The following is a 13632-nucleotide window of genomic DNA, read 5'->3' as shown; positions in this document are numbered from 1 at the left end:
TAAAAAGCTTTTGAAGAAATCAGAGCTGTTTCATTTAATTCACTGCTTCAACTGAATTGAATTTAGTGACTCGATATTTATTTCTGTTCTCTGTTGCCCTTTTTCCTTTTACATGCATCTTCTCTTAATATAAGTCTAACTAAACAATAAACAACAAATATCTACTTTGCTAAAATTCTGGTAGACAAACACACAATAATTAGCCCAAAAATATATTTCATTTTTAATTATGCATCACCTGTGGAGTATTCTTGTAAACATGTTTGCTGTCAGTGTTTCACACTAAAACAATTTGTGTGTATGCTTGAGGCCTAACAAACACGCTGAATAAAACATAAAACATTTGCAGAGCAGAGGTTTTTTTTTTTTTTTTTGGTGAAACCTGCTATAATACATCCTTGATTAAATAAGTGAGCTGTCTTCTTCTTCTTTCTCCATTTGTTGTCATGGTGCTGTTTTTTTGGCATTTTGTCGCCAACATACTGTAAATTTTTTGAATGAAATTGAAATTGGTTGTGCCCCACAACCTCGTATACATGGTGGTCATATCTCTTAATTTAATCAACATATTTGTTAAGTCAGAGTTAGTGTTATAGCTTCTGCACAGTTTTACACATGCATACATGTGGCATCATTGTCATTCATTTCAGGTTGTGTTCTGTCCACTTGTTGACTGTAAGGCCCATATAGACACTCCTTTTAGCTCTTATTTGGTCTCCACCAACCCATAAAGAGAAATATCTTGTTCTTTAACTGCTAAGTTCTAAGGCTGGGGATGTACTTGCTCTTTACCACTCATTTGCATTATGGCAACCTTGTGTACCCTTGTATGTTTTTGTGCATGTGATCAGGAAGATGCAGTCCAGCGATGGCTAGTGAGGTCTGTATAAGAATATATCTTAACAAAGTCTGTTTGTACATATTGGTAAAAATTGGTCGCCTCACATAAGAAGACCATTTGCTGATATAAAATAATTGACAACTGTAGCTCTAAAAAAATCTTTTTCTTAAATCTGTTAACTAACATTTGATACTGCTGCTCACGTTCACCACTGTAATAGCGGTGACAAGCCCACCGACTGTTTCTAAACTTGGCCAAACCACAAGGAGCAAATCTGCTCTGATTGGATCACATGATCTGGGAGATAGACTCACTGACATGTGTAATCAAAGGCCTCTTTGATGTGTCATCCAGCACCAGAACAGAGAGCGACAAGAACATGTTCTCTTCTCATATGGACAGCTTGTCTGACAAAGGCATACTTTGTTAAAAAAAAAAAAAAAAAAAAAAAAGATAATGATTTGATCTGTGGCCTTTGATCTGGATCACAGGACATCGTTCTGATAATTAAGTCATGTTTGTACAACTGATTAAATATTTTCCTCACTCTGTGCGCTCCTATCTGGGGCTCTGTTGCACGTTAACCTCTCTTAATTCTTAAAAAAAAATGAAAGATGTGTGGACATTCATGTGTGAAAATATACAAACATGGTGTGAAACCGTGTACTTCACGTGCACTCTCAGTTCTAAACTCGCTGTATTGACAACCAAGACACATCTAAGCTGACAGGTGTGAGTATCTTTGTATTGGATAGTAGTTGTAATGGTGGTGCATTTATCAAACAATGATTTGCATAGTATTTTCAATGTGAGCGTAAATCAGACTTTAAGTTGTGGTTTTGTACTCAACTGGGAGCCATAAATCATAAATATGGCTGCAGCAGAGGGGAGAATACTGTCTGGTCTAATTGAGACACAACAGTGCATTCATCCTGCCAGCTCAAATTAGTATCATTGTTATTCTGGTGTGAGACACAGTAGCTTTAGTGGTTGTAAAAGTTCTCAAATTACAGGATATGTGAAATGTGATAGTAATAATAATAATAGAAGAAGCTGGACTAGCCTCTGTCTTTGTGTTATAAATGAATACCCAGTGAACTGGAATCACATATTTGTAAACATGAGCAAAGTGATTTTAATTTCCAAAGTGCAACCGGCCGCCTGCCATTCGGCACAGAAAGCAGAGGAAATTGGACCATGCAGCTAACAGTGGATGAATAATCTTCCTCTCTGTTTGTCCTTCTCCAGGCCCAACAGCCAGCCTGGTGCTGCTGTCCCAGCTTCAGCCACTGTCCCGCTCCTCATCCTCCACCCTGACGCTCTACGTGCCGCTTGTCCTTAGGGACGGGACGTCAGGCCTCACCAGCACCGGGACGGTCACCGTGTCCGTCTGCCCCTGTCTGAGAGGAGGGGCACGGGCCGGGGAGAAAGACAAGGACAAACAGACAGAGGGCGAGTGGGACTGGGAAAGAGAGGCAGTGTGTCTCCCTCAGCAGTCCACGTTGCCCTCCCCTGGGCTCAGCACCGCCGCCCTGCTGGCCATCCTGGCGTGTGTCGCCACACTGCTTGGTAAATACTTTGATGCATGGAGTTCATGATGTTGTCCTTACTTACATTGCTTACATCATATTTTTACTACAGCACTTAGTGCCGTGTACATAGTGATGTTATATCATTAAGATTTACTGCCTGTGAAGGAGTTTAATGCTAATCTATAAATAAAAAGTAAATAGTGTACATAGTGTTTAGGGCTGTTTACCCTGCTCTACATCCCTGGATGCTTAATCTACATATGAAAATAATGGATACTGTAGCGTAAATATTTCTCTTAGTCTCGGCTGTTAAATAGCGAGGTTTACTTTTCCTCACAATTTTGGTCCAGTTATCTCCTCTGGCAAGGTCAGCGCTAATCACTACTAAAATAACAATTGTGAGTGATTATCCGGGCCCTCCGGTTTTTGATAGCGGCATAATAAAATGTCAATGCCACCTTTGCAGAAACTCTCAAATGTTCAATTGGATAATGTCTAGGTGCTGAGAAGGCGTTGGCTCGTATCCAGCATCATTGTCATTTCTGTTCACGCTGTTGGATCACTACTCATGGCCTTGTTGATAGGGACATTATCATGCTGGAAGAGACCAGTTCAATCAAGAAAGAAACGCAACATGGCGTGAAGGTGATCATGCACAGTGACTTTTGGTGGAGTTTAGAATTTCATTCCCTAAGTGACAAGGGCGTAGACTATAACACACAGCTTTAGAGGATTCAACTTTATAGCTTTAAATTAGACCCAGTTTTCTTTGGTACAGTTTAGTTTTTCTTCTCTATAAGATGCCCATGCTAATCCTAAACAGTATAACTGAGCCTTCCATTAGATGCCAAATGTTCTTACATGAGCTTGGACAATAGTTCATCCCATCATCCCATCTGGTTATTACAAGATGGGATGATGATTACAAAGGGGCTTGGCATACATCAGGTGGATCAAGCCATTTGGTAACTCCTCATGCCTTGTGGGCAGAGGCTCTCATCAAGGCAGAAATACATGAAATTGTTACAACAGATTAGAGTTTTCTCACTCCTTTCATGAATCACTGGATTAGTTCCATGGAAATAATGTAACACAATCTCCAGCAATATTAAGGCTGTAGATTTACTTATTGCAGCAGCTTAACCACCTACGATGCTTCCATACAGAGACACAAGCACACACACATGCAGACTGTGTACTCATGCTAAGACATGCAAGTAGTGTTCTTTCCAATTGAATCCAGTATAATTAGCTGTTCGCGAACCCCCCCCCCACCCCCCACCCATCCAATCTGATTGTTCAATCATAGCTTAGCAACCATAAATAGGCACTATGAATGTGTCTGTAAGGTTTGGATTGCTCCACATGCCAAACAAGTTGCACAGAGCTCTAATAAGAATCTTTGTTCTTTGGAGGATGCAGTTTTTTTATCCGACACACACACACACACACACACACACACACACACACACACACACACACACACACACACACACACACACAAACAACAACTAAGAAAAACAAAGAGAAAAAGTGTGAAGAATTAATAAAACACTTTGTTTATCTGACATAAGCTGCAAATACATTGCATGCTCGTATCCACGTCCACCCAGATAACCCAACCTAGAACATGAACTGGTAGCAAGTCTAAATCGTACTATATTTAAAACTGCTTTTCTTTAAACATTAAATTGTCAGTAATAGTCAACTGACCAATGGGCAGGTTTCGCTCACCGCTCCTCTGTTCATCCACTAATCCCCGTGTAACACACAGACTCAATAGTTAGTGGTGAAAATGAAAATGAGATTTTTGTACGCACACTTATCATCATCATTTTGCATCATCGCTGGCAGCTGCTGAGTTGCACAACAGTAATTATCTCATCTATAAAGTGTGGCGCGTTTCTTGGATTACTGGCAGAAAGCAGATGTCATGTATACTACATTTTTTTGTTCCACTGAGGGTTTGAACAGAGCAGCAAATAGTGGATATAATTACGCACTTAAGATATAGTGCAGTAAATGGATGTGATTTTGGAGGTGTTACTGTAGTATTAACATACACAAAGCTAGCTACAGCTAATAAAAATCATTTAGCAAAAGTTAGTATTGTAGCTAATAAAATCCATAATGCTCAGCTGCAGACGAGATGCCTTTCGTGTAGGTTTTCTACAGATGGGCCTGTTTTGGTTTGAGTTAATGTTAAAACCCTTTATTACCATCATGCAAGTATAATATTTCTCCACTTTCTGCATGTTTTGAATGCTCATTAGGTTTAACAAAGATTAGCAAACTAAATCCTTCTGTCCAGGTGGATTTTATCACAGGTAGCCCTGTCGGACAACTGTTGAACAGAACAATAGCTTGGAGCTTTGCCCAAGCCCATGGGTCAAGTGTACCTCTCTGCTTTGGGAATATGGAATAAGAGTCGTGGAGTCATAGGAGAATAAAGCGTCCATTTCCTCGGCTGGAGCTCAAAGTCAATTACATAGTGGAGGCATGCAGCCTGCTGATATCATGTACCAGCCCTCTAACCCAGGGCCTCTTCTGTATTCATTTGTCTCTGTGTGTCTCACCTCTTTGTCTGCCTGAATTTTTCTCCCTTGCTCACTCTCTGCTCTTCCTCCTTCCTCCTTTATTTCCCCTGTGACATCTGCCCCCTTTCCCTCCTGTTCATCATTCTTTTTCCAATTTCTCTCCAATGCCTCAATATGCTTTATTCCCGCCGCCACCTCCTATACAGCGGTGAGTGCCCTGTCATTGTCACTGCGCCGTCAGAAGCGCGACTCCCTGTCACCTCTGGAGGAGGACGACGTGCGTGAGAACATCATAACGTATGATGACGAGGGCGGGGGCGAAGCCGACACAGCTGCCTTTGACATTGCTGCACTCCAGAGTGCTCCGCACAGCTCGCGCTCACGTGGCTATCGCACGCTGGACAGCAGGAATATGTGAGTAGGTAGAGGGAGCATGTGCAAGAGTTGTTTACGAGTGGTGATGCAGTACATACATTTAATTACATCCAGCCTCATGCAAAAAGGAAACTATTTTACCCCTTAAGAGTAAAATCTGTCATCTCTCCCCAGCACTTAATTGATTCACTTAAGTAAGCGATCAAGCTGTAACTCCCAGGTCATAAACACTGACTGATCAAAATACTAAGACAGGAGGCTATCAAGTGTTACAGTCCTGAGAGACCACTTTGTTATGCTCATTTTGTTAACTCATTTATGTGCCGTTACATCAGAGAGTTGTTTGCACCCCTCTTTGATGTTTCTGTGAAACATTGTTATTGCCTTTGGACTAATAATTAGCTCCAGTGAATTCATGCAAAGCCATATAGAGCGGCCATCAACAAGTACAAAGGCTCACTTTAGTTTATCGAAATTTGCTCCTCGCAATTGAGGAAAGTGGACACAGTAACATGAAAAAAGAAATAAAAAAAGTGGAAATCTAATGCAATCCAATGCAACACTCTGCAATAAATACTACCTTTTTGAAGCTTTCAATGTTTCAGTTTTGTTGACACTGTATCGTAGAGGAGTAGATAGTTAAACTGTGTAGTTGGTGGTTGTGCGTTGTAAGAGACACATAAATTTCTGTTTGCATATCACAAGGATTATTAGCAGTTGTGCAATGTCTTCTCCTGCTCTGGGGGGAAGCTTTTCTAAGTCTGACAAAATAAACCTAAAGTTGTCATCAGTGGATTGGGATTGGAGATGACAGATTTTTTAACAAAACACCTACTTTAGAAACTAGTTTGTCGTTTAATCCTCATAATGCAAACTTTTTCACTGGATTTTGAAGGTTGTGCAGCAGAGTGTGTCTCTGTGAAAATGAAAAAGCTGCTAATCAGATGTTGTTGTACACTGCTGCTCGTGGTAAATAGTGTCAGAGTTCAGCAAATCTAGCACAAGTTAAGACACACAGTGTATGAGTTCATTTCATGGTCCATCTCATATCAGAGACCTTTAATTCCCGTCTCTCTACTGTCAAATGGTGATTTTGCATATGTTGCGTTGTGTCTTACAGACGTTACACCCATCGTGGCCAAGAAAAAGCTCGCACTTATAGTTGGGCTCAGAATCCAGGTGTGGATACCAACTACTCAGGGCCAGGAGGACCTCTCTATGGTCGTCTCTGCTACAGCAGCCACACGCTACCTGTTCTCCGCCGCACGCCAGCCGGCACATTTGAACCGGGCCTGGCAGAATTGGGATATCGCTTTCCTGGAGGCCAGCCGGATCACTCCTTGGTCATTCAGAATCAGGGGGCCATGGTTGGGCCGATGGAGTCCGGGGCAGTGTACATAGCTCCCACAGACCTCAGCACAGGAAGCCGAACGGGCAGTCGCACAGGAAGCCGTGACGGGACTGCACCCCAGAGCGGGGTGAGCACGTCGGATGGGGGAACTCCAAGGACCAATGACAGCCAGGAGAGAGGCGGGGGGACAGGAACAGGAAGCAACTGCACAGAGGGGAGCAATGACGACAAAGTGAACCACAGTCAAGATGTGGACTGGGTAAGGATTACATTGACCCTGCTTACACACCAAATGCACAATTTTTATGTTTTTAGTGGAAAGTTTCCACCTGTTCAGCTAAATTGAAGTATGATCCTAAATACACTGACATCCAGGCAGTTGAATTTTTTCTAATTTGTTCAATGTGTAGAAGAACAGAAGAGGTTACATTTGTTCATCTCTCAATTTGAAGTGTTATGTCATTCTATGCCTCAGTCTACAGGGTCTTTAGAGAGATTATGAGGAATGCAAGGTTAGAAAATGAATATTGTTTATTGCAATTACAATGAGAAGTAGTCCGTAGCATACTAGTTAGCTGTTTTGTAGGATGGCGATGCCTCCTGTTCATCATTAAATCAACAGCAAATAATGCATTTGTGTGAAACTGGCATATGAATGAGTTTTGTACTGCAACACAGTTTAATATATTGATGGATGGTTGGCTAAATGTTTTAGGATGGTGGAAAAGTGAGAGATACATTGAATAATAAATTAAAATTGAGAAAGTAACTTGATTAATGATAGATGGCTGCATTGGAGAACAAATTAAAGTTGAATGAATGACTTAATTATTCAATTAAATAAGCAAACAAGTAAGCAAAGAAAGTAATTAAGCAAATATAAAATGGTTTAAGCTGCTGCCACTACAATGTTTTGAATTTCTGTATGGTAGGACACTGCTAGGGGACAATAATAATTCAAACATATCAGCACATTTGTATCCTGCTGTTCATTATCTTTTCAGTGTTTTGTTTTATTTATTAGGTCATAGAAAGGCTCTCTGGCCCTTCCTTTATTTAATTTTCAACTATTTTATCTCTTGATCACTTCCCTCTCCATCTTCCTCTCACAGTGCAGTGTTAGCTCATTCTAGCGTTCAATTAATATCTATGGCTTCTTCCAACTCTGCTTTTCTTCCACTCCGTTCTGCTTTATGTCTGCCTTCCCCTTCTTCTGAATCATTTTTATCATCACCTTCATCTGATTTTCCTCCATTTGCCCACTTTTCATCACACTCCCCCATCTTTCTGCCTTTATTATTATACCTCCAATTAAATTATCCCTCCTACTTGGTAAAATTGTTCTCATCCCATTTTGTGTTGCTGTAACCAAACCTAACAGTACCACACCCTACCCCAGTCCCGAACTGAAACCACTCGTCCTCACCTACGTTCCCTCCAGGTGCAGTCGGAGACATTACCCAGGGACCATAATCTTGTCATGACCAGATCAGGCTCCGTGGTTGGACAGGGTCACGGAGGAGGAGGATGGGTGTGCGACTCAGCCACCCTTCCCATGGCGGGACGCAGAGCCTCCCGTGTCGGCTTGTCTCCGAAACGCACAAGCTCCGGCCAGGCCGAGTCTGACTCCAGTGGAGGAGGAGGCGGTGGAGGAGGTGGTGGAGGAGGGGGAAATGGCGGTGCAAATGGAAGTGGGGGAACGTCCACAGATGGACACCAGCAATCTGCCAGTGGACGCAACTATGCCACTGTGCTGCAGGGGGAGGTATCTGGACAGAGGGACTACCCTGGCAGCCTGGGGAGAGGAGGACTGGAGATGGGGAGCAACTTTGTGGTGGTCAGGCCAGACAGGGAGGGTGGAGGCATATCACTGAGTGGGACTCCATCTGTCTACCCAGAAACAGGCTTTATTGGGGACTGGCGTGATCGCGTGGGTCTGGGGGGTTATGTTTTGGGCAGAAGGGATATGACCCCACAACTTTTGCCCTTCCCAGGCCAGCCGCGGGGAGCATATGCAGGAGTGATGGGCTTTGGAGCCGGATGGGTTCCAGGAATGGAAGCAGCAAGAGGGACACCAGGGCCTGGGGGTCCCTCCTTGGCACTGAGGGTGGGTGAGTTCCTACGTCTGCGTCTTGCCCAGGTCACTTTTGACCCCTCCCAGCCACCGTATGACTCTGTGCAGGTGTACGGTTTGGAAGGCACAGGGTCCAGGGCTGGGTCTCTCAGCTCACTGGAGAGTGAAGGTGAGAAGGATGCAGAGAAGGAAGATTGGGGGGCAGGGCTGGAAGTGTGGGGTCCCCAGTTCCATAAATTAGCCCAACTCTTCAAAGAAAGGGAGAAAGAGCGGGAACAGAAGGAAAGGGTTGAAGATGGTGCCAAAAAGGAGAAAGAAAAGAAAGAAGAACACGAGAAAAAGGAGAAAAGAGATGGAGGAGAGCATGCTGGTGAAGAGGTGAATGTCTGAGCAAGGATATAAATGAAACAAATAGGGGCAAAGGGGGTAAGAGAGGAAGGAAAGGGAACAGGAGGATGATGAAAAGGCAACCAGAGCTAGAATAATGTGAAGAGAAGTTAAAGGGGAGAAAGATGAAGAGGCGAAGTAATAAAAAGAGACAGAGAAAAATGAGCCTAGGGAGGATGGAGAATGCGAGGGCAGGGGAGGGAGTGATTGATGTAATTTAAAGCAATAAGTGTTGAAACGCTGATATGGTTGAGCACAGATACTGAGACAATGCAGAGGCTGCTTCTGCTCGGGGCAGCAACAATTTGTTAAACACTTTGGACAAAGAAAAACAACCCAAACATCCAAGACTCGATTTAATTCAACTCTCGCGTTTGGAATGAGAAACGGGAAGAAGCGAGGAGGAAGACGTCGCTCGTCACGTGTGTCCGTCTGTTCTTTTGCGTCTGCATGTGTGTGTTTGCGTGTGAGAAAAAGCCTCTTAGGGGGAATACGGATATGCAAGCAAAAGTGCACACGCACACTTGTAAAGTATGTGAATGTATATGTACAGGAGAGAAAGAGAGACAGGACGAAATCATGATGCCCAGAGACAATTTACAGATAAGGCTGTTGACTGATGAGTCTTAAACTGTGCAAATCGGGACAATGTGCAAGAGTAAAATTTAACAAGCGACTTTAAAAACTAGGATCACTCACAGTTGGCAGAATATACGTTTGAATATAAAGCAAATAGGACAAGGGAAGCGTGTATAGAGACAGATTGCCGTAAGTGAGATGGTTGTATAGAAACTGTTACTTTTTATTCCATTTGCCGAGGTAGAAAAGTGACTTACTCAGCTCACTGCTTCATTCCAAATGAAAGTGTTGAATCATTAAAATCCTCCAAAAGATTCCCTCTCCTGTCAAACCACGAGGAAAAGAAAAAAGAAAAAAAAACAGACATTGTGAAAAGTTTAAATGATTTAGGGATGTGATCCCTCTAGCCCCCCCACGCTTTCTCATCCCCCTCCAGCTTTTTGTAGTGGAGTGTTGGTATGTTTACAGAGATTCACACACACCCACACACACACACACACACGCACGCACGCACACAGACACAAAAGAACAGCTAAACACCACAAAGCTTTGATTGTACTACAGTAAATGATAAAAGCAAAAGCATCCCTCCACCACACACGGAATAATGATGACTCCAATTATTTAATGTTTTAATAGAAGTCTACTGTTTTTTTATGCACAGCCCCACCCACCCACCCCCACCCCATGTGTTGAGGACAACGTATGCATGATTTTCAAAAAACACCAACAAAAAGAAAACGCATAAAATGGCAATCAGCTCCCACTTTGAACACTTGTACCCCAAATAAAAGTATCCGAACAGGTCTGTAGTGAAATTACAGGGGAGCAACACCGCAGAGACTTCTCCACGACCAGGCGTTTTGTTCTTGTTAAAGGTCAGGATGCAAATGAGCTGGAGTTTTCAGCTGGAATGCACTTTTATACTGTGTGATGTTCAATAATAGATAATAAATAATGTCAGAGGTATACAGTTGTTTTATAAGATGTCAATTAAACGAAAAGACACAACGTCCGACTGTATGTTAAAGCATTTCAAATGTAAATACCACTAAATATTATTGCTAAAATAGAGTATATAAAAGGAAAAACAAGTAAAAAAAAAATAAACAGAACTTACATGTCCAAATGGAGCACTGTTGGGACTATCTGTATGTACTGTAGATTAGAAATGGATTAAGTGAACTGGACTTAACAGCAAAAACAACACCATGTATTCAACATCTGTGTACTACGTGAACAGGTTTCGGGTTTGTTTTGTGGTAGCTCTCGTCTGAGATGGACACGCCAAGGATTCAATTATACATGTTGGCCTCTGGCTGAAGTTTGTTGTGCAAAATATTAGTTTCACAAAGCCCAAGAGCTAGCCTGTCCCAGCGAGGAACCAATTTGATGAAAATCCAGCGGAGTGAGGAGAAATTCCCCCAATGGGCATACAACAAAAAAATCTGTATTTTCCCTAAGATCTGGATTATTATTCTGCAAAAGTAGACTATTACACTAAAATGGAATTTGTGATGAGATTGGGGGTGGATTTCAGTGTTGCACTGCCTGAGAGATATGGAGTATAATAAATTCTTAATTTAGAAATACTCACTTAAAGCTAATTTCTCTAATTTTCTGGAATAATAACTTCAAAGTCAACTGCTGTTGAGTTTTCCTGAAAAGCTGGTTCTGTGCATCCAAAGGGGGACATTGGCACAAACCTGAATGTGGACGTCTTTGGTGTGTTGTCACAGAAAATGTCAGCGTTTATCACGGGTTCACTGTAAAGCCACCCACATAAGTCAAGCCGCCAGCTTCGCTAGTCTCCACCAGTTCGGTTCACCATAATCTTGTTGTCAAGGTCTGCTGCTGTCAACACTTAGTTAAGCAATCAGGAAGTCAGGCTTCACTCTGACTCAAATGAAACCCATATACTGTACACCTCTGTACCCTTTACAGTACCTGAGCCACAGGCTTGTCCATACAGTGCCACTGTGTAAACTGGGTGGTATCAATGGTACCAATGTACAAATACTGCACAATAAGTGGAGAAAGGTGGGGGGTGCAGAACCTCAGGGGTGATAAAAGTTATTATTTCTAATTAATTTTGACTGATGAACAATACCTCAACACCCTGAAGCCGTGTAATTTAAAGTGACGATGACCAGTTGGTTTTAAGACACCTCATGGTACATATGGTAATATACTGTGTGCCAACAGCAATTCTTGTTCATTAAAAAGTTCAGTCTTTTCAGTGATTTCTAGAATTATTGCCGTTATGTATCAGTGATTGATCAGTTATTGACGAGGGAGCTTTGTAAACAAAACTCCATGAGGTCAACATTCAGTGTGATTGTAGTGTGCCAGCTGATGGTTAGTTGTTAGCTCACTCACTAAGCTGTGAATTTTCTAACTAAACCTAAAGTGAAGATGTTCTTCATTATTGGGAATTACCAGACGCTTTCAGATCCATTACTGTCAAATTTGGATTAGCATGTATCTACAGGGAAAACAACGACCATTTGTAATCAGATTGGCGACCTAGGCAACAGTTATCCGACTTTGCTGGCTCTCAGCAGTTGTCGGGTGTGGTCAGAGGTGATGTTGAAGTTGAAAAACAGAACTCATGTGGTAATAATAAACCAGAATAGCCCTTTAAACCACATTACGTTGGAGTATAAAGTCAAAAAAATGTATAATGGACATAATGAATTGAATGATAATTTTACTGGTGTACCACAAATGACTGCCAAAGAACTTGGAAACATTTAGTGATGAGAATAACTATTGTTGTAAGGAACACTAATGTGTTGCTCTGCCAATGCAGTCGTCTGGGAAATAAGTCCCCTAGCATTTTGTGGAACGTGCCAACTTACTCAGTCTCTCTGTTTTTCCAATGTACAGTGCAATAAAAGTTATCCTTCATTTTCTTAACAGTATTGCCAACTCATGGGCAGCCATTGCAAAAACAAGTAGCACGGTATACCAATAAGTGACCTCTCTCGTCATCCTGATTATATTGTTTATCCCGCAGCCATGATTGGCTGCAGGTGTTTCATCTCTGCTGATTGGTCTAATTCAAAGTTCGGCTCCGGCTGATTGGTCAAAATCAAAGCGCTGATTCTCCTGATTTGTCTTATTTCAGAGCTCTGGAGTGCTGTGCAGCCTAAACCACTCGACGGAGCTGATCATCCCACCTTCCTGAGCCCGGCAAATTGGTTTCAATCAAAAGCGTGATTAGTTGAATCAGTTGTTTTAAATAGAATAAAAGCTCGGGCTGTCTGCAGCACTCCACAGCTCTTCTTTTACTCTTTTAGCTGTAGCTTAGGAGAGCCAGCACACGGTGACAGACACAAGTGGTCCTGTCAGGCCACATGTCGGGTGCTCTGCAAAAAAGAAATGACAAACAGAGTCCGACTCAAAGCATAACAGTATTACCATAGAATGCTAAAAGATTATATGTAGCTCAAAGTGCTAAACGCCATGACCTCTTGACCCGAAACCGTTAGACTCCCTCGGTTCTGCGCCCCCCAACCCCCCAGTGACTTTACTGCTCCTGCACGATGTTGATACAATTCCACAATTGCGTGCTGAACAAAGTGTATTTATTTCTGTTGTACTTTTTCTTTTTGTAAATTTGAATAAAAAAGCTACTATTTCAAAGAGATGAGTCAGACCTGCTCTGTGCTCCTTTCTGCAGTCTCTCAAATTTCTGGATAATCAGGGTACTGCTGTTTGTGTGTTTGCCTTCCGTTTGCGTGTCTGTGTGTGTGTGTGTGTGTGTGTGTGTGTGTGTGTGTGTGTGTGTGTGTGTGTGTGTTTGTGCCCGTCTGCAAGAGAAAGAGACAGAGTGGGGAGAGAGAGAGAGCAATTGAGAGATGTGCTGTGCAGTGCATACAAATGTGTGCGCACCTTGTGAGCGTGTGTCTTATTGTGAGAAGGTGGGTGTGCCTTGTCAAATTGGCCCCTTG

The 13632-nt window shown here is 42.4% G+C and overlaps 1 protein-coding gene across 1 annotated transcript in view; it reads left to right on the top strand.

Moving 5' to 3' along the window:
* Positions 1-13305, top strand: part of LOC113171982 — an 87536-nt gene extending 74231 nt beyond the window's left edge. Inside the window, exons 11-14 of the mRNA XM_026374736.1 lie at positions 2090-2410; positions 5117-5324; positions 6406-6895; positions 8078-13305. Of these exons, the coding sequence (XP_026230521.1) occupies positions 2090-2410; positions 5117-5324; positions 6406-6895; positions 8078-9100 (2042 nt within the window). The 3' untranslated portion in view covers positions 9101-13305. The remainder of the gene's footprint in view (positions 1-2089; positions 2411-5116; positions 5325-6405; positions 6896-8077) is intronic.
* The last annotated feature ends 327 nt before the right edge of the window (positions 13306-13632 follow it).

This window comes from Anabas testudineus, chromosome 17 (assembly GCF_900324465.2).
Source record: "Anabas testudineus chromosome 17, fAnaTes1.2, whole genome shotgun sequence".
NCBI lineage: Eukaryota > Metazoa > Chordata > Actinopteri > Anabantiformes > Anabantidae > Anabas > Anabas testudineus.
The sequence above is the reverse complement of the archived record's forward strand: the minus strand, read 5'-3'. Positions and strand labels throughout refer to the sequence as shown.